At 43.1% G+C, this 21,537-nt stretch overlaps 1 protein-coding gene across 2 annotated transcripts in view; it reads right to left on the bottom strand.

Moving 5' to 3' along the window:
• Positions 1–21,537, bottom strand: part of ift140 (intraflagellar transport 140 homolog (Chlamydomonas)) — a 115,483-nt gene that overhangs the window by 59,806 nt on the left and 34,140 nt on the right. For both annotated transcript variants that reach the window (XM_028814027.2, XM_028814026.2), the window contains exons 10-14: positions 17,996–18,199; positions 10,710–10,782; positions 5,491–5,582; positions 2,765–2,892; positions 2,373–2,490 (exon numbers count right to left, since the gene is read on the bottom strand). In XM_028814027.2, coding sequence (XP_028669860.1) covers positions 2,373–2,490; positions 2,765–2,892; positions 5,491–5,582; positions 10,710–10,782; positions 17,996–18,199 — 615 coding nt within the window. The remainder of the gene's footprint in view (positions 1–2,372; positions 2,491–2,764; positions 2,893–5,490; positions 5,583–10,709; positions 10,783–17,995; positions 18,200–21,537) is intronic.

Genomic DNA, 21,537 nt, shown 5'->3' with positions numbered 1-21,537 from the left:
TAACTGTGGTGTATCACACCTGAGTTCAATTTCCGTAGCCACCCCCAGGCCTGATTACTGCCACACCTGTTTCAATCAAGAAATCACTTAAATAGGAGCTGCCTGACACAGAGAAGTAGACCAAAAGCACCTCAAAAGCTAGACATCATGCCAAGATCCAAAGAAATTCAGGAACAAATGAGAACAGAAGTAATTGAGATCTATCAGTCTGGTAAAGGTTATAAAGCCATTTCTAAAGCTTTGGGACTCCAGCAAACCACAGTGAGAGCCACTATCCACAAATGGCAAAAACATGGAACAGTGGTGAACCTTCCCAGGAGTGGCCGGCCGACCAAAATTACCCCAAGAGCGCAGAGACGACTCATCCGAGAGGTCACAAAAGACCCCAGGACAACGTCTAAAGAACTGCAGGCCTCACTTGCCTCAATTAAGGTCAGTGTTCACGACTCCACCATAAGAAAGAGACTGGGCAAAAACGGCCTGCATGGCAGATTTCCAAGACGCAAACCACTGTTAAGCAAAAAGAACATTAGGGCTCGTCTCAATTTTGCTAAGAAACACCTCAATGATTGCCAAGACTTTTGGGAAAATACCTTGTGGACTGATGAGTCAAAAGTTGAACTTTTTGGAAGGCAAATGTCCCGTTATATCTGGCATAAAAGGAACACAGCATTTCAGAAAAAGAACATCATACCAACAGTAAAATATGGTGGTGGTAGTGTGATGGTCTGGGGTTGTTTTGCTGCTTCAGGACCTGGAAGGCTTGCTGTGATAGATGGAACCATGAATTCTACTGTCTACCAAAAAATCCTGAAGGAGAATGTCCGGCCATCTGTTCGTCAACTCAAGCTGAAGCGATCTTGGGTGCTGCAACAGGACAATGACCCAAAACACACCAGCAGATCCACCTCTGAATGGCTGAAGAAAAACAAAATGAAGACTTTGGAGTGGCCTAGTCAAAGTCCTGACCTGAATCCAATTGAGATGCTATGGCATGACCTTAAAAAGGCGGTTCATGCTAGAAAACCCTCAAATAAAGCTGAATTACAACAATTTTGCAAAGATGAGTGGGCCAAAATTCCTCCAGAGCGCTGTAAAAGACTCATTGCAAGTTATCGCAAACGCTTGATTGCAGTTATTGCTGCTAAGGGTGGCCCAACCGGTTATTAGGTTCAGGGGGCAATTACTTTTTCACACAGGGCCATGTAGGTTTGGATTTTTTTTTCTCCCTAAATAGTAAAAACCACCATTTACAAACTGCATTTTGTGTTTACTTGTGTTATATTTGACTAATGGTTAAATGTGTTTGATGATCAGAAACATTTTGTGTGACAAACATGCAAAAGAATAAGAAATCAGGAAGGGGGCAAATAGTTTTTCACACCACTGTAGATAGATAGATAGATAGGACAGATGGATGAAAGGCACTATCTATCTATCTGTTATATAGTGCCTTTCTGTCTGTCTATCTATCTATCTATCTATCTATCTATCTATCATATAGTGCCTTTTATCTATCTATCTATGTTATATAGTGCCTTTCATCTGTCTGTCTATCTGTTAGATAGATGAAAGGCACTATATAACAGATAGATAGATTTGTCCTAAGAGGGAAATATAGTTTTGTGTGTTTCTCTGACATAATGCAACTATTTAAAGAATTTTAAATTTGTCATGTTTGTTGTCACATTTAAGAAAGTAAAAAAACTTTCAGTGAATTAAATAAGTTTCCTGCCAGTACCTGTATATTTTACAAGTTTCCTAAAACTATAAATTACGCTTTTGGCCAAACACCACATTGTTCTGCGTCCTCCCCTGGCTGAGGTTCGAATGCCGTTTTATGTCTATTTCATTCATTGCTTATGTTCACACTGCTGATTATTTCATTTCTTTATTTTTCTGCCTCTTTTATTACGCTCCTTGTGTTTTGTGGGTGGTCCACCAGTCCATCACCACAAAGGACTGCGCTCAGTCGTGTAAATGCCGGGGCCTTTATGCGCTGCGGAGTTGTTTTCTGAGTGTTTCTTTGTGATTTTATGACTTACTGGACCTTGTTGTTCTGTTCTTGACCACTCTTTGAGTTTCCTATCAGGAGTTTGTTCACCTTCCATTGCCGTTGATAGCAACTCTTTTTTCTTTTTGTTGCCCTTTGTGCTCCACAGAGCTCACTGACCATTCCTGTGTAAAATAAACTCTTTCCGGTGAGTGCCTTTATAACTAGCTGGGGTTTGATGGTAATCCCCTCCCCTCTCTAGTGGACATTTTGTGAAGTTTCTGGGACTTGCATGCATTGGAAGTGTCGAGTTTCATGACAATATCAGCATTTCGATGACAGTGACAATCACACTGCGTAACAAGAAGCTCCTACTGACCCGTGTGGCGAGAACGCTGACTTGGGTTCCACTTGCATTGCACTTCACTGAGGTAATGCAGCCGAGGCCCGGAATGAGATCCGTCAGGCTCTTTGAGCCGCAGTGTGGCTTTGCTTCCCTGTACAGGACAAATAACACTTGAAATAATTGATTTTTTTTAATCTAAAAAGCTAAATATTAGGATGCTATATAACTTTACAAAAACAAATCTGACTAAACAAAGAAATCTTATGATTTGCTATTTGAGGACACCCTTCAGGTGGAAATATGGCTTAGCAGTTGTGGAGTCCAAATGTGAACATTTCCATCATAACACAAGATGGCTTTACAAAGGTGCACATTTTAAGATCACAAATGGATTTTCATTCATTTTTTCCTTTTTTTTTTTTTACCTGCGAGACAAATCAAAAACCTTAATGTACGCCGCGTCGGTGCCCACTACAAGAAAATTTCCGCAGACACTCAGGAGCTGTGGGTTGCCCTCCACTTCTGCGAATGGAAGAAGCTGCTTTACTGTGCCCTGCAAAAGGAGAAAAGGAACAAATTACAAATGCGGGCACTGGAAATGTACTTCATCGCCCCTCATTCCAGTGCCCACAGTTAGTTCAGGGAACACTGAGATAGCTTTCAAGGCCAGGGATTCACGCAAAGGTCGAAGACCAAACAGTAGCGGGTGGGCTTGCACTTCAGTGCTAACCTTCTACTCCTCTGAGGTCAATGACCTTGACAGGTTTACAGAAGCACCAGCAGGTGGTCTTCATACGATGGATTCAGAAAGTCTTCAGACCCCAATCCCCGTGGTCTCATTTTACAGCCTTGTGCTAAAATCTTTTAAATTCATTTTTTCCCACAATAAACAAAACTCGATACACCAAAGGCACAAAGCAGAAACAGAAATCGTAGCCCTTTTTGCACTTCTTATATAAACTGCTCAAAAAAATGAAAGGACCACTTTGAAAACACCTCTACTGCTATGGACTGATACGGTGATGTGAGAGGAACGAAAGGATGGAAATGAAAGGATCAACTGACAGAGAGAGCGACACCCCGAAAATCAAAGGGAAAAAATGATGGGCAGGCAGGCGAGTCCATTGGGCCGAAATGTCATTGCAGCAACTCCAAATCGTACTCAGTGGTTTGTATGATGCCTGACGACGTCCTAATGAGACGACAGATGGTGTCCTGGGGGATCTCCTCCCAGATCTGGACTGGGGCATCACTGGACAGTCTGAGGTGTCGGATGGACCCAAACATAATGTCCCACCCAGAGGTGTTCTATTGGATTGAGGTCAGGCGAGTGAGCGTGGGGGGGCAGTCAATGGTATCAATTCCTTCATCCTCTCACCACATGAGGCCAGGCATTGTCGTGCACCAGGAGGAACCAGCATAGGGTCTGACAATGGGGCCAAGGATTTCATCCCAATACCTAATGGCAGTCAAGGTGCCCACCGTTGTCTAGCTTGTAGTGGTCTGTGCTTCTGTCCCTCAATGGATATGCCTCCCCAGATATATCATCACTGACCCACCACCAAACCGGTCATGCTGAACGATGTTACAGCCAGCATAATGTTCTCCATGGCTTCTCCAGACCCTTTCACGTCTGTCAGATGTGCTCAGGGTGAACCTGCTCTCATCTGTGAAAAGCACAGGGCGCCCCGCCAGTGGTGGACCTACCAATTCTGGTATTCTATGGCAAATGCCAATCGAGCTCCACGGTGCCCACTAGAGGCTCTCAGGCCTCCCTCATGAAGTCTGTTTCTGATTGTTTGGTCAGAGACATTCACATTCTCAGCAGGTGAGGGGACGCTGGCGCACGCATGTTCTTGCCGCTCCTCCCTGTTAATAACAACATTTAACAACACTTTTAACAACACCGGTGGCCTGGCTGCCTGCTGGGGGTCATTTTGTAGGCTCTGCCAATGCTCATCCTGGTCCTCCTTGCCCAAAGAAGCAGATACCAGTGGGTCCTGATGATGGGTTAAGGACCTTCTACGAGGGGCCCTGTCCAGCTCTCCTGGAGTAAACAAGTCAAAGGGTCTGAAGACTTTCTGAATCCTCCGTACTTCACACTAAGTCCGGTAAAACCGATGTCACATTACGCGACTGTTTGTCGTGTGGCACGTCAGATTTGCTGTCAGAATAATTCTTTGCATTTATATATCGCTTTTCTCACTGCTCAAAGTGCTCAGCTATTTCAGGTTAAGGGCCAACAGAGCAGAGTCTCTTTTGGCATTTACGGGATTTGAACCGGCAACCTTCCGACTGCTGCACCAGTCTAGAGTCCCTAGCCTCAGAGCTGATCTTGTCTGACTGCAAATCGCTGAGCATTATCTACTTCACCAACTTTCTAGTGCAGCTGTTCTCGGCCCTTTTACTGTCAGCCTGCTGCCTGGAGGGTCCAGCACTGCGCTGTACGAAGCTATAACTGCAGCGAGGTCAGCTGCCCTTTTTTCTTTTGCCATCTTAAGACATCAGGTATATGAGCCTCTGTTCTGTTTGGGAGGTCCAAAGTCCTGACAGAACCAGCGCTTTCCCAAGGGTTAAAGGTTGCGGTGAGTTGATCTGCAGTCTCGGCCCTTTTTTCTATTCCATTTTAATATGTAAAACACGAGACATCAGACAGACGAGCCTCTCTCCTGTTTACCAGATTCACAACACGTGTGCTCCTTTTTCCTTGTCACCACATTCTATGCATTGAAATTCCAGACGATCACTCAGTGGTGGTCCGCTCTCCTGCCAGCCTACATACCCAGCCTGCCCCTCCATGAAAATCAAAAACCTGTCCGATTTCATCAAAGCCAGTCGTGGACCAGTTGGTTTCCGTCGTGAGGTATGTCATGTCAGGCGATCAGCTTCACGGGACCCTCCAACTGGCTAAGATTATGTACAGTAAATGAAGGCTACGACGACTGAAAATGGCCGGAAAAGTCATCTAATGTGACACGGGCTTATAACGAGGGTAAACATTAGGGGGCAAAGTACTCAGAAAAAAAAAGATTTTAAAAAGGAGGACATGACAGTTAGAGCACAGGGCCACAAAAAAACAAATCTTCCTGCTCTCAACTGACAGGGTGACCTTCCGGAAGGAACAACAACAATTTCATTTTTAAAAACCTGCCTGTAGGGTCCGGACTTGCACCCGACTTGGTTCCACCGTATAAATATTTTCCTCATGCATAGCAACAGCCAGAGAGTCGCAGGGGAATGAACCTGTGAAGAGAAGAGACGTACATTTAGGCAAAGGAAGACTGGGAGGTACAACTAAACAAGAGCAAATGGCAAAAACAAAGAACTGGCCCCCAAAGAGGAGATGTGCAAATAAAAGAAATAAAAAAAAAATTAAAATGGCAAATACAACAATTTCTACAATTCTCATATATCCCAAAATCACACAAGGCAGGGTGCAATGGACTTATTAACAGGCCTTGTTTTTTGACAGCATGGCCCTAAAGTGAGTAAAAAGACAAAAAAAAAAAAAAAAACTCCCCAAAAACCTTTTAGGGAAGAAAAAAAATCTCGGGAAAGGCAATTCCTAGAGAGACCCCCTTCCAGGTAGGCTGGGGGTGCAATGGGTGTCAAAAAATGGTGTAAACACAACACACAGAAAACAGAACACAAGTCATCCTCCTCACAGAGCTCGATGGCCAATCTGTCACGGCCACCTCAGGATTACAACACAAGAGGACAACAGCAGCAGTACAAGCTACACAGCAAAATGCAAGAACAGACACAACTGTCACATATGAGACCTCGGCCAACAAGCCGCCTCCCCCCATTGGCCATTCCACGGCTGAGTCAGGTGCTGGGCCGGCCAATCACACGACAGGACCCTCCTACCCGATGATTCCAGTGCTCTGCTATCAGAGATGACTTTTCCATCGGCACAGAAACAACACAACCAAATGTCTACCCAAGTGTAGATCTGTCCTGCAGCGCACACACCAGCGCAGCAAGGTCATTACGGTTAACGAAAACTAAAATCAAAACTGAAACTATTATTAAAAAAACATTTTTATAAACTGAAATAAAATAATTAACAAAACCGAAATGAAAAACTAGAACTAAACAAAACTATTACAGTAGCTGGAAAGACTAACTGAAATAAAATAATCCATCCATTCATTATCCAACCTGCTATATCCTAACTACAGGGTCACGGGGGTCTGCTGGAGCCAATCCCAGCCAACACAGGGCACAAGGCAGGGAACCAGTCCTGGGGCAGGGTGCCAGCCCACCGCAGGGCACACACACACAGACCAAGCACACACTACAGACAATTTAGGATCGCCAATGCACCAAACCTGCATGTCTTTGGACTGTGGGAGGAAACCCACGCAGACACGGGGAGAACATGCAAACTGCACACAGGGAGGACCCGGGAAACGAACCTGGGTCTCCTAACTTCAAGGCAGCAGCGCTACCCACTGCGCCACCCGAAATAAAATAATAATTTACTAAAATATTTTTAGTTTTCATTTTTGAATGAATATTCTTGCCATTAGTCTTTAACTCTAAAACAGAAAGTCTTCCCCCACGAGCCGCCCGCACATATTCAGCCAGTGAACGGCGGCTGGGTGTTCACACAGCATTTGCGGTGACAGAGCGAGCTGAATTCGGGCGTGTAAAGTCATGTGGAATAGAAAGCGATTAACATGCCGCCTTTCTTTGCACTTGTTGTATATCAAGATGTAATTCAAACGGCTGAAAACACAACATTTACCATATGGACAGAAAAATCACGAGTCAGTAACGTTTCAGTTTGTTTCTCAGGTGACTGCTTTTTGTTGACAGCATTCACACAGGAGAAATCGTTTTTACGAAAAGTATAAGAAAAAAAAGTATAGTAATCATGAAAAAATTCAACCTTGTTATTTTGATGAATCTTAATAATAATAATAATTCATTACATTTATATAGCGCTTTTCTCAGTACTCAAAGCGCTATCCACACAGGGAGGAACCGGGAAGCGAACCCACAATCCTCCACAGTCTCCTTACTGCAAAGCAGCAGCACTACCACTGCGCCAATCTTAACGTCATAGACCTCCCAGAGTCCAAAAATACTGTTTTTTTGGAATTGTGTGTGTGTATAAACACGATAACTCAAAAACGCAACTACATAGATGGATGAAATTCGGCATGTGGTTGTTACACTAGAATTGTAGATCTGTATTAACTTTTGGAAGTGGCACTTTACCTGAATACATACTCGTTTTTTTTTTTTTTAATTCATGCAGCTGCAGAGCCTGATTTATTCAACTTTACTTTTATAATAATTGTTCATATTATATAATTCATATAATAAGTTCATATAATTGTTTATATTATTCGTTTTAATTTGTTGTTGATGGTTCCTTAATGTACATAATATAAAAATATAATCCTTGTCTTGCAGTTCACTCCTCAAATATCCATCCCCATATCTGAGTACACAAGAAACTCGAGGGGAGAGCACTCCTGGTTTTTGAAAATCAAATGGCGCTGATCGAGAGACTGACTAGGCCATCATACAAGAGCAAACATCGTTTAACAATGAAGTGATACAAACAACGGTAGGCAGGCGAAGAGAGTCTGCCAAGTGATGAAAAACTAAACATACTAATGGGTTTTTGTATTTATTCTATATTTATTAATTTATCTTTTTTAGTTCATATTCACAACCTCATCTTGAACACCAGCAAGACCAAAGAGGTCATTGTGGACTATAGGAGGTCCAGAAGAACAGAACCTGCTAGAACATGCTCCTATATTCATACATGAGGAGGCTGTAATGTGTGTGGACAACATCAAGTTCTTGGGTATCCACATCACATCGGATCTGACCTGGTCTTTGAACACATCTCGCCTGGTAAAGAAGGGCTAACAAAGAATCTTCTTCCTCAGGAAGATGAGACGTGCTGGATTCTCCTCTCGGCTGCTCACAAACTTCTGCAGATCTGCTATAGAAAGCAAGTATGACAGTGTGGTACGGCAGCTGCACAGCACAGGACAGGAAGGACTTGGCACAGGTGGTGAGAGCAGCACAGGGGATCGTGGGAAGTCCTCTCCTAGACCTGGACTCTGTATATGCTGGAAGGGTGCAGAAGAGGGCAAAATGTATAGCTGCGGATCTCACCCATCTGGGAAATGGACTGTTTGTACCACCGCCTTCGGGAAAGCGGTACAGAAACATAAAAACACGCACCAGCAGACTGAAAGACAGCTTTTGCCTCAGACCTGTGAAATCCATCTGCCCCTGCTGATACCCCCCCCCCCCCCACACACACACACAGGCATCTATCAGCCCTAACCTGCCCTCCTGTAGACATGCACACACACTTTCTCTCGTAATCAAACACACACACATACTCGTATTCCTCCCCTGCAAACCCACGAACACAGATCACTGGTCTCTGCAGGCGTACTACCTCAGGAAAAGTCTGGACTTGATGATGTCTTATTGCTGCTGTCTTTTATACTTATTATATTTATTTTATTATTTATAGTGTATTGTGTATTTTAAGTATTCTGTCTTGAAGTCAAGTCCTACCAACAAAAAATTTTCATTATGTGTATGCATAATGACAATAAAGAATTCTATCTGTCTGTCTATCATATAATTCCTTGTCTGTCTGTCTGTCTATTACATAGCATCTCTGTATCTGTCTATCATATAGTGCCTTTCACACTAACTCAAAATACCTGATATTGTGAAAGTAATCCAATAGCAGAATTATATATTAAAATATTTGTCTCCCTTTATTCAATGTTTTTCTCTCTCTCTCTCTCTCTTAAAATAGATAGTTGAAATATCGTATTCTTTTTGCTCTTCACATCATTCTTCTCATACATATTGCCTACCAGGGATTTTTCCTGCCTTACATCCAAACCCGCTGCGGTAGGCTCCAGGTTTCCTGTGATCCTGCTCCAGATAAACAGGTTTAGATCATGTCGTATATGTTGTTCTTCATCTCAGATGCGGTCTCTGTTGTTTTCCGCCTGCCTTCACTCCTATGACCTGCTCTTGCTCTGCTCATTATGGGTTTTCTGTCCTTATGGTGGGCTATTCAAGTCTCACCCATCCCCCCCCCCCCAACCTTCACACTACATGCTTGTTTTTCTTTGTTTCCCTCAATACAGCCAGGTGGGGTCTGCACACTGATTCAAGCCTAAGGGCCCGGTTCTTCCTAAGCCCCCGTGATTTTCAAGAGAAAATATTTTAAAAATTAGAAAATTGTGTAAAATTGTTCATATTCAGTATCTGGTTTTCATTATTCCTCTTTTTATCAGACAAAAACAAAACCAGACAGTAAACCATTTAGTGTAGTCAGCTTCCACTAACATTAAACTCGTATCCAGATCTGTGAAGTGTACCGTTCTGTCTGATTGTGACACAAAACTAAACTCTGTAGCAGCTCCATGCCATAATTACTAAAACTGAAACTAATAGATATAAAAATTAAATAGAAATGTCTTTGTGAAATAAAAACTAAGCTAAAACTAAAAATACTCGATAAAGGAAAACTAAAACTAAACTGAATTTCCAAGTAAGGTCAGAAAAACTATAATAACTTTGCTGCACAGTCCACTCACTCAACAAAATGTGGGAATGAGAAAAAAAAAAACACTGACTTGATAGACGCCCAGATTTATTTTTTAATCTCTTTTTCCAGCAGCAAAGCTGAGCCAGAAGAAAGGAGGCTAGTAGATGGAGAGAGTTTGTCAAGCTCCCATCTGAGTGTTGCACATCTGAAGTTTGTACGCATAGCCAAAATGTTTTTAAATCACTGGGGGTTCCAAAAGGAAAGCCTTATAAAGGATAAGTGTCTGTGTATCTGTGTGTCTGCCCAGTTGCTATGTCTTTGTCATTCCAACAGGTGGTGCACCAAAAACATTTGTAGTAATAAAATGCACTGCATTTGTCATTCCAACAGATGGCACACCACAAATAATAGCACTCCTTTTAAAAATCCCATACCAAATAGCTTATAACAGATATTCTCGCTGCATGGTGCACTGCAAACATTGATTACTTAGATTTCAACCCGTCTCAGACAGGGAGCACAGTCAGTATAATTTTAAAGCCAAAGTACAAAACCACAATTTGGAAAAATTATTAACCTAATGACATCAAAGTTAACAATGACTCACTCAAAGCATACACTTCAAATTAGGATTAGGGTTAGACATTCTGAGATGCACAGAGACACAGGCTGGGATGCTGCATTTCAGACCTGAAGAACCAGTCTGGCTACGTGAATCTTTAAATGGCTGTCAGAGTGCAGGACGCGCTTGTTGATATAACACAGAAGATCAAACAGGTGGATGAACAGGTGAAGACCTAAAGCCTGCCAGTTACCTGCATGCCGCAGAGTCGGTCCAGACAGCTCATACACTGTGATTTGCTTGCCGTTCCATACTGCAACCGTGTCCTGCAGGAAAGCAGAAGGAATCACGAAAACATTTAAAAATATATAAAGATACAGTAAGGCATACAAAATTGAAAAAAGTAAACTCATGGGTCATTTATTCTCACACCTTACAAAACTCAAAATGAACTGAACATGGACAAGTTCATATTTGACATGGCAAACTATGAAAGTGGATTTATTCATTTTAATGTGTGTGAACTGAATTTTGAGCCACTGGTGAGGTGTGAACTTGCACTGTAGCACAGGGTTTGTGAAAGGCTCTCTATAAATGCAACTTATGATTATCTCTTCTATATATTTCTCTTCTGGTTCGTCCTGCTTCCACTTCAAAACCGGTCCCGCCCACACGCAGCCGACATGGCATTTCTTGATTCCTATTGGTCCTCTTCCAAACCCTTCCCCACACTGCATTGGGACTCCAGACCAGCTGTGTAAACACTATCATGCACTATACTGGCCTGCTGAGCGTAATCCATCCAACAAGTCCTCGAGGTGCTGCCACAACGGTAAAGTAGCTTTACCACCATTTGTGGGGGCCACCTGTGTCTTTACAACAGCTTCTTACACAGCAAACATCAGAAGCTAAACATTATTGTGAACACATTTGAGAATACAACTCTTCTCTAGCGTTTGCTTCCATGGGTGCACAGATAACAACCTCCTGGCCACGGACCATACTGTTTTAAAATACACGGGCAAATTTATCACCAAATCTCTCCACTATACGCTAACACTTCTACCTCTTCAGGATATGGACAGTTGTATGTTTTTGACACAGCGCAAGCTACTGAAGTACGCTTACAAAATAAAGCAAACTCTGCATGCAGCGAAAATGTACTTCTCCAGCTCGATTCCATGCTCAGAACCATCAACCCCTTCACTAAATCATACAAACACATGCATGAAATCGCTCAGTCCAATCCAACAGCATCAATATGAATGGTTTTCAAGGAATACCCTGGGCAGGATTTCCGATGATACAATGCCCCGACACGTCACACCGATGTTGCAGCGATTTTCGTCGGAGAAGACGGCGAACCGCCTGCCAAAAGGGACATTTGCATCTATCCCATAGGCAACTCCTGTAAACAGATTTCCACGCTCAATATGAATTGCGATCCTAGGGTTTATCCACTTTTATTCCCTTATGGAGACATTGGCTGGCACAAAGATTTACAACATGTTCCCGATAAAAGAACCGGCAAACGAATAGGGCTTTCTCAATGCCAACTTTATGCGTACAGATTAGCAATGAGGAACACATTTAGTATTTTGCACTCCTGCGGCAAACTATTCCAACAGTACGTCGTAGATGAGTATGTTAAAACAGAGGGCGCGCGTCTCAACTATCTCAGATTACATGAACAAGATCTGCGCGTGGAACAATACAAAGGACTATCAGACACACTGCAAGCAAACGCTGTAAATAACAACATACGTGTAGGCAAAATATACATGCAACAAAACTATGAGGATGCCATGGCCATAGTACGTAAATTCGGAAAGCCTGATTTAAATAGATAGATAGACAGACAGCATAGTTGGCAGGATTAGACAGACAGACAGACAGACAGACAGACAGACAGACAGATACTTTATTAATCCCAATGGGAAATTCACATTCTCCAGCAGCAGCATACTGATAACAATAAACAGTATTAAATTAAAGATTGATAATAATGCAGGTGAAAAACAGACAATAACTTTGTATAATGTTAAATGTTAACATTTACCCCCCAGGGTGGAATTGAAGAGTCGCATAGTTTGGGGGAGGAACGATCTCCTCAATCTGTCAGTGGAGCAGGACAGTGACAGCAGTCTGTCGCTGAAGCGGCTCTTCTGTCTGGAGATGATCCTGTTTAGTGGATGCAGTGCGTTCTCCATAATTGATAGGTATTTATCACTTTCACATGTAATCCTGCTTGGCTGGAAATTCTACACGCACTGTTGGATACCCAAAGACCGGAGCACAGACCTGATATTGTCGTACGAGTCTTTTGGATTAAGCTGCAGGAATTACTTAGAGACAGACATTCTACAACAACATCTTTCTGGAGTTGTTATTACACCGCCGTATGCTACGTCGGGCGTCAGCTAGTTATTATTATTATTACAGGCTAACAGCACGCTAGGTTATCTAGTGCCCTGATGCGTAGAGTACACGTCAGGGGATTTACACTTAAATCAAGGCCGCCTCTAAAGTGTCAGGTGCAGTTTCGGCCTCCAGACTGCAAAAAGACAGCAAAGCATCAGATCCTCGGTCTCCCTGCAGTATCGATGTCCTTGTGTCTCGTCCGTTCACTACCTGTGTTGTGTGCCCCCTTTGCTTCTGTGAAAAAATGGCTGCAATCCCTCAAAGGCAAAGAGGGAGTGTAAGGTGCGATCTCTCGATAAAAAAAATAAAACAGGAGGATGGGTGTAGGTTATATGTGTGTGCCATGTTATATGAGAGACTTGAGCATCACATCCCCCCACTGATACTGAGAGACCACTGTACTGAGTAGTGTGGCGGACAGCAGGACTTCAGGGACCTTCACATCTCCACTTGATGTTATTTCAAGCATTTTAGGCATGTGAAGAGGACAGACAAGCTTGTTGGATGTTAATGGCCTCTTTCCATCTCAACTGTTCTAATGTTCTAATAGAAAGCGACAGTCAGTCAGAGGCTTCGTTACATCCATATATAAAGGAAAACAAAACAAAAATAAAGAAAAAACAAAGTACAAAGAAACCCATCATCATCACCAAAGAGAAGAAGGTGCAGGCACAAGGATTTCAGCATTCTAAGCAGGCTGGGGAAGAGACACTGGCGTCACTTTTGGAGATGGGCCCGAAATCTTTTCTGTTCCTACCCATAAGCCTCATAACAAAAAAACTGGCACTTGTCACACACGCACACATAGGAGGAAGCAGGGGGGGGTCTGGCTAATATTGAAACTCCAGTACGGGGGGGCTAATCTTGCCTCATCCCTAAGGGATCAGTAAGATCTCATCCACTTCCTCCTCCAGCTCCAGACCACGCCCTCCGATGACCTCACTTCTGCGTTGCCCTTCAGGTGACTCGCCTCTTCTTTCCTTCCCCTCAGCTATAAAAAGCCACCCTCCCCCCCCTTTTGCTGCACTCAGTCCTCTTTGGTATCTCAGTCCCAGTTGACTACTTGGCGGAGCATCACGCCGCTTTTTCCCTCAGCAACTCTGGTCCTGGAGGGCACCAGTGGCTGCAGGTTTTCATTCTAACCCTCTTCTTAATTAGTGCACGGTTTTTGCTGCTAATTAACTTCTTTTGAGTTCATTTTAATGGACTTGTCTCTTAAGATTTTTTCCTCTGAATTGCTTCATTTCTTTCCTTAACACTAGAATTACCAGAGTCTACGAAAAAACTCGTAGATCCGGCCCACCTTAAAACCGTTCTCACCTCTCTTCTGTCTTCTAAATGTGCCGCAGCAAAAAGCCATCGCCCACCATCGCAAAACGTTCACCAAGTGTTCCCAGCTCAGGCCTTGTTTGATTATCTTGGAGTGACTGAACTGGAGTTTTAGAGTGGAAATAATAGATCGTTATTTGGAACACACGCATTTCATGTGTGTTCCGTTTCTACAGTAATCTGTGTAAACACATTGTTAAAACAGAAACTTTTTCATATTTTAGTAGAAAATGTTACAAAATGTAGGCATAAACTGTAAAATGTGTGAAGCCTGATGGCCAAACATCAAATAAACACTTTCACAGAAGGTTCAAGGATGACACAACACCTTCTGTGGCATAACGCTGAGATTTGCTGACTCCGAGCACGGCAGCCCTGCCACGCCGTAGAAGACACAAGTTCGATTCCCCGCTGGGGACAAAGTGTTTTTTTTTTTCTTTGTAGCCTCAAATGGACATAAAATTTATAAATTGGTATGCACAGTAAATCGTTAAGTTTAAAATGTCGATCGCGGTTATTTCTGTTGATTAATTCATGCTTTTTTACTTATAGTCAGAACAGGAGCTTATTCAGCTTATTCAGCTTCTGTTCTGACTCTAAGTAACAGCTCCAGTATAAATCACACCCAATCTAACGCTGTTCATTTTCAAATAATATTGCATTACTTCAACGATGTTTTTTGATTGGTACTATTCGCGTCAAAAAATGATTTCTTCAAAACGTCACATATATTTGTTTTGAGATAATGAATAGAGCTGCAAATTACAGGTGCTTGTTCAGTGTGATAGGAACCATAGCACAGAGAGGTGTGTTCACTGCAACACAAGTACACATGTCGTAAATGTAGGAAGGGCGCTCCTTGGGTGAGCTACAGCGCGTCTTTATGTGAAAACAGCAGTGTCAGATGGGGAGTGTCTGATGATTGCATATAGCGCTGAACTTACTGCTCTTTACTGTGCTTTCCTCTGCATGTCCTGGAGTACAAAAGAAACGGCATACAGCAACATGTGGGGACTGGCAAGATTGGGGGGAAAAAAAAACCATGCGGTCGTACGTATCGTGATACACTGCAGAGATATAGCGCGTCTTTATGTAAAAACAGCAGTGTCAGTTGGGGTAGGGAAGGATCCTGAACGCGACTGAGAAAAAAAACAAAAACAAAGCTAACCTTTACAAATATCATAAATTACACCGGCTGTTACAGACTGAAATCAAATGTATCTTTTTATTCTAAAATAGTAAAAATAAGAGCAGTTCACTTCTCAAGAGAGTCGAGCAGGATCGAACTCGTGACCTTTTGAATCCCAGTCAGCAACCGATACTGTTGCACCACGGGTCCATCATAGAAACTGAGTGTCAATGTCGCAGACTAAGGCGGCTTTTTTTCTGCAGTTATATTTTTGAATAAAAGCGCACTTGTTCTGTTATATTTGTACCTTTCGTGAAAGTGTTTCTTTGATATTTGGACTTCAGGCTTCATACATTATATAGTTTATGCCTACATTTTGTCATTTACTACAAGAATATGAAAAACGTTTCTGTTTTAAAAATGTGTTTACACAGATTACTGTAGAAATGGAACACACATGAAATGCGTGTGTTCCAAATCACGATCCATTATTTCCACTCTAAAACTCCACTTCACTCCCAGATAATCAATCAAGGCATGAGCTGGGAGACGTTCGTGCACGTTCTAAGACAGTGGATGGATGGAATAGTCGGCTGTTGGCAGCTTGTCTTTATCTGCACATTTAGAGGACAAAGGACGCATGCGGAGAGGTGCGAACGGATTTAAGGTGGGACGGACCTACGAGTTTTTTCGTAGGCTCTGGTAATTCTAGTGTTAAATGGCACCCAAGCAGAAATGACATGTGACGTGAGGGAGCCAACAGAAGACCACCGGAGTCAGGGCCTCAAACTCCAACCAATTGCTTCATGATAGCGGCAAGTCTTGTCATTCATGAAACTCGTTCTTTAATTCCATATCTTGGTGGCTCTGAGGCTAGGGATCTGCACTGGCAATCGGAAGGTTGCCCGGTTTGTAAATGCTAACAGGGACTCTGCTCTGTTGGGCCCTTGAGCAAGGCTCTTAACCTGCAATTGCTAAGCACTTTGAGTAGTGAGAAAAGTGCTATATAAATACAAAGAATTATTATTATTACCACTGGACACCCAGGGCACGCTCTGTGGGAAGGAAACTGTGGCTCAAGTCTAAGTCCTTTTGTTCATGAGCTCTGTCTTCTTCAGGAATAGACAATAAAACTTCTCTGTTGTTACCCACCCACATAGTCAAGTGAAATCACCGTTATTATTAATATTATTACTATTGTGCAATAGCAGACATGTCCGACATTGTGGATTTTCTCTTTCTAAGGGGACCTGAGCAGATCAGCATTTCTAAGTCCTTCACCCTTTTTATTTTCAGATATTGTGTGACAGACGCAGTTTCCTGGTCCCGTTTTGTCTCATTTTGTATCTCATTATTGTTTGGCTGCTAATTAAGGAAAAAGAAACAATTAAGGGGTCTGAGTATTCAAGAACAAGTCAATTCAAATGAATTCAAAAGAAGTTCATTAGGAGCAGAAACAGGTCAGCAATTAAGGAAAGGGTCAGAATGAAAACCTGCAGCTACTACGGCCCTCCAGGACAGGAGTTTGAGACCACTGGTCTAAAGGATAAAATTACTGAAGAGGAAGAAGACGCACTGAAGAAGAAAAGCCAGCCTCCTTGTCATGACCAGAGTTCTTTTTTTAAATTTTTCCTCAGGCTTGGCTGAAGCCAGAAAAGCCATCTTGGTGTCGTTTTGGGGGTTTCAACATCCAAGGAATCTCCTCCAGCGAGCAGATATTTAATTAGAGCGTCCATTTAAAACTTGATTTACTTTTTACTGTCCTTCCGGACTCCATTTTGCTTTCATTTATGGGTGCCACAATTATGTGTCTGTGATGTTGCCCTTTCCCATGGGGATTTTCCCATGATGCCTCAGGGCTGCACTGTCTGTAACGCCAATGGTGAGCCAGTACGAGGGTCAACCCCCCCCCCCCCCCCAAAACGGTGTCCAGTATCCGAGATTGGACTGAAACTTGCGTTTTTCTGGTTGAGCGATTTGGCTCTGATGTTTATCTCTGACCATCAGTCCTGACTTCTGCTTTGTCATGGACTCCATTATCTCTCCTGTTCCTGACTCTTTATTTTATTTTATAACTGGCTGTACTTTTCTCTGTCAGTACACTCCTTTTTGTGTCCCTTTTAACAACAAACAAGCAGAAATCACAAAACTGGCACCATTCTCAATATCATTTTTGACCCATCTCTGCATTTCTGCATTCCATCTATTGGGCTCTGTAAGGATCCAGCATGGAAAATTCCAGTGATCTCTAAATAATAACAATGAGCCAATTCTCTAAAGGAAACAAACATTTGGTTTATTTATTCTTTGAGGTATGTGGGAGAAGTTTCCTCTCCCAGGCAAAACACTAAGAAGTGATGTATAGTAATCCCCTTGGGCATGGTGGCACAGTGGTAGGAGACCAGGGTTCACGTCGCAGTTCCCCACTCCGTTCTGTACACGTCTGCGTGAGTTTCCTCCCACAGTCCAAAGACAGGCTGGCAACACTAAATTGGCTCGTGTGAGTGTGTTGAACCTGTGATGGACTGGCACCCTGTCCAGTGGATTGTTCCTGCCTTGTGCCCTATATTTGCTGGCACAGGCTCCAGCCCCCATGCGACCTCACTAAGGACTAAGCAGGCTTAGAAAACAGCATGGCTATGAAACGAGAAGAGACCCACCTTGGAGACACAGACCCCTTTGATATGCATGTCCGTGCGCAGGCTGTGCCGAGTGCCGGTGCTGAAGAAGCTCAGGCTCAGCTGGTTGGGAGCGAGCTGCACGGCGGCCACCTGCTGGCTCAAGTGAGCAGACATGACGTGCTCGCAGAGGATGAGGACCGCGCTCACGGTGTTCACGGCCAGGAGGTTTGCATTGGAGCCCCACTGTGAAGACAAGAAACACAGAAAACTGCACTGTAAAGCACTTAATCATGATCACTGCTGTCCTTCAGTTAGCAGGCGGCTTAATCCAAAGTGACTTACAAAGCAAACCAGAATACTGTACAGTTGTGGCCCAAAGTTCTGAGAATGACACCCGTGTTGGTGTTCACTAAGTCTGCTGCGTCAGTGTTTTTAGATCTTGTTGTCAGATGTTTCTGTGGTGTACTGAAGTAGAATGACCAGCAGTTCGGAATTTTCAAAGGTTTTTATTGACAATGACATGAAGTTTATGTGGCGCCGAGTCCAGATTTGCAGTGTTGGCCCTTCTTTCTTTTTCAAGACCTCTGCAATTCACCCCGACAGGCTGTCTGTCAGTCAACTTCTGGGCCCAATCCTGACTGATGGCCGCCCATTTTTGCAGAATCAGAACTGGTGGGATTTTGTTTGTCCACCCACCTTCTCAATGGGATTAAGGTCTGGGGAGTTTCCTGGCCATGGACCACAAATTTCAATGTTTTGTTCCCTGAACCACTTAGTTCTCACTTTTGCCTTATGGCCCAGTGCTCCGTCATGTTGGTCACCAAACTGTTCTCGGGTGCTTGGGATGTTTTGGTCCCATTCTTTATTCATGGCTGTGTTCTTAGGCCAAATTATGAGTGACCCTGCACTCCCTTGGCTGGCATGAATGGTCTCAGGATGCTTTACTGTTAGCATGACACAGGATTGATGGTAGCGCCACTCACCTTTTTCTTTTTTTAGCCGCCATATTGAGACTGGCGTGCGGCCTGCCCTGAAGAAATGATGACCTGACTAGATGTTGTGGTGTGACATTCTGTATACAAGTCGATAAATATTTTGTTTGTCAAAGCTATGTAATATTAGTGATACGTCATTGACACAAACAGCGGTGGTTTGATGTTAAACTAACCGCCACCTCCACCCACCCAGTCTTTAGGACCGAGTCTCTTTGTAATTTTACAACAGGGTTGGGGGAATCGCCTTAAACCAGTTTGGCCAGTGATTCTCCGCAGGACTCTCTCAATCAACCCCCACACGAAAGATAAATTACCAGGCTGGCAAGCATCAGCTTAAAAAATGGTATTGGGGGGGGGGGGGGGGGGGGGGTGTCAGGTGTGAAACCAGTGGGTCGCACCAGAAGTCTATCTATTGGTCTAAAGTTGCCTGTTTGGTTTTAAAACAGAAGCCATTAAGTACCACAACACCCTATTGGCTGTGGGGTGTGGACAGAGAGGCTATACATTTGCTGGCTTTACCCTCCCTCTCTCTCTCTCTCTCTTACCAACTGATGAAGGAGCAACTCACATGAACTGAAAAGGACAACACAATGAAGAGCACAGCTTGGCAGCCATATTGAGACAGGCATGCGGCCTGTTCTGAAAAAAGAGGACCACAAATGGGGACTTAACTAGAGACATTTAAAGTAACTGACAAGTCTGTGTGCTGCCTGAAAAGACACATCAGCATTTATCAGGTTGTATGGTTGCCAGTATTCACTTGTACGTTGCTTATTCTTATTATTTATGGACATGATCAATAATACATTATTTAAAGTGTCACTTTACTCCTGCTTGTCTTTTACTACACCTAATTGATATGAGGTTATAAATGTAGAAGGAAAGGTGGGGAGAAGTTATATGGCACAACACCTTATGAAGAGTGGCAAGTCTGTGAGATCTGAGGCATTCTGACAAAGGCTACACATCTCTCTCTCTCTCTCTCTCTATATATATATATATATATATATATATATATATATATATATATATCCACATACATACAGTCATATGAAAAAGTTTGTGACCCCTTCTCAGCTTGCATAATAATGGACTCTCCTTTCAACAATAAAGATAACAATGCTATGTCTTTCATTTCCTAGGATCATCTGAGTACTGCGGTGTTTTCCGAACAAAGATTTTTAGTGACGCAGTATTTAGTTGTATGAAATCAAATCAAATGTGAAAAACTGGCTGTGCACAAATGTGGGTCCCCTTGTCATTGTGCTGATTTGAATGCCTGTTACTGCTCAATGCTGATTGGTTGGATGAGCTCGTTAAGCCTTGAACTTCACAGTGTGTCCAATCATCATGAGATATAAAGGTATTTAAGGTGGTCAATTGCAAGTTGAGCTTCCTTCCCTTTGACTCTCCTCTGAAGAGTGACAGCATGGGATCCTCAAAGCAACTCTCCAAAGATCTGAACACAAAGATTGTTGAGTCTCCTGGTTTAGGGGAAGGCTAGAAAAAGCCATCTCAGAGGTTTAAACTGTCAGTTTCTGTAACTGTAAGGAATGGAATCAGGAAATGGAAGGCCACAGGCACAGTTGCTGTTAAACCCAGCAGGTCTGGCAGGCCAAGAAAAATACAGGAGTGGCATATGAGCAGGATTGTGAGAATGGTGACAGACAACCCACAGATCACCTCCAAAGACCTACAAGAACATCTGGTTGCAGATGGTGTGTCTGTACATCGTTCTACAATTCAGCACATCTGTATGGCAGGGTGATGAGAAAGAAGCCCTTTCTGCACTCACGCCACAAACAGAGTCGCTTGTTGTATGCCAATGCTCATTTAGACAAGCCAGATTCATTCTGGAACAAAGTGCTTTGGACTGATGAGACAAAAATGGAGTTATTTGGTCAGAACAAAAAGCGCTTTGCATGGCGGAAGAAGAACACCGCATTCCAAGAAAAACACCTGCTACCTACTGTCACATTTGGTGGAGGTCCCATCATGCTGTGGAGCTGTGTGTCTAGCTCAGGGACTGGGGCCCTTGTTAAAGTTGAGGGTCAGATGAATTCAACCCAATATCAACCAATTCTTCAGGATAATGTTCAAGCATCAGTCACAAAGTTGAAGTTACGCAGGGGTTGGATATTCCAACAAGACAATGAACCTAAACACAGTTGGAAATCTACAAAGGCATTCATGCAGATGGAGAAGTACAATGTTCTGGAATGGCCGTCACAGTCCCCGGACTTGAATATCATTGAAAATCTATGGGATGATTTGAAGCAGGCTGTCCATCAAATTGAACTGGAGAGATTTTGTATGAAGAATGGTCAACAAGACCTCCATCCAGAATCAGACACTCATCAAAGACTATAGGAGGACAGCGTCTAGAGCCGGTTAGATTTGCAAAAGGAGGCTCAACTAAGTATTGATGTCATATCTCTGTTGGGGTGCCCACATTTATGCACCTGTCTAATTTTGTTATGATGCATATTGCATATTTTCTGTTAATCCAATAAACTTAATGTCACTGCTGAAATCCTACTGTGTTCATAAGGCATGTCAGATATTAAAAGGAAGTTCAGCCAATGA

This window comes from Erpetoichthys calabaricus, chromosome 11 (assembly GCF_900747795.2).
Source record: "Erpetoichthys calabaricus chromosome 11, fErpCal1.3, whole genome shotgun sequence".
In the NCBI taxonomy this organism is placed as follows: Eukaryota; Metazoa; Chordata; class Cladistia; order Polypteriformes; family Polypteridae; genus Erpetoichthys; species Erpetoichthys calabaricus.
The sequence above is the reverse complement of the archived record's forward strand: the minus strand, read 5'-3'. Positions and strand labels throughout refer to the sequence as shown.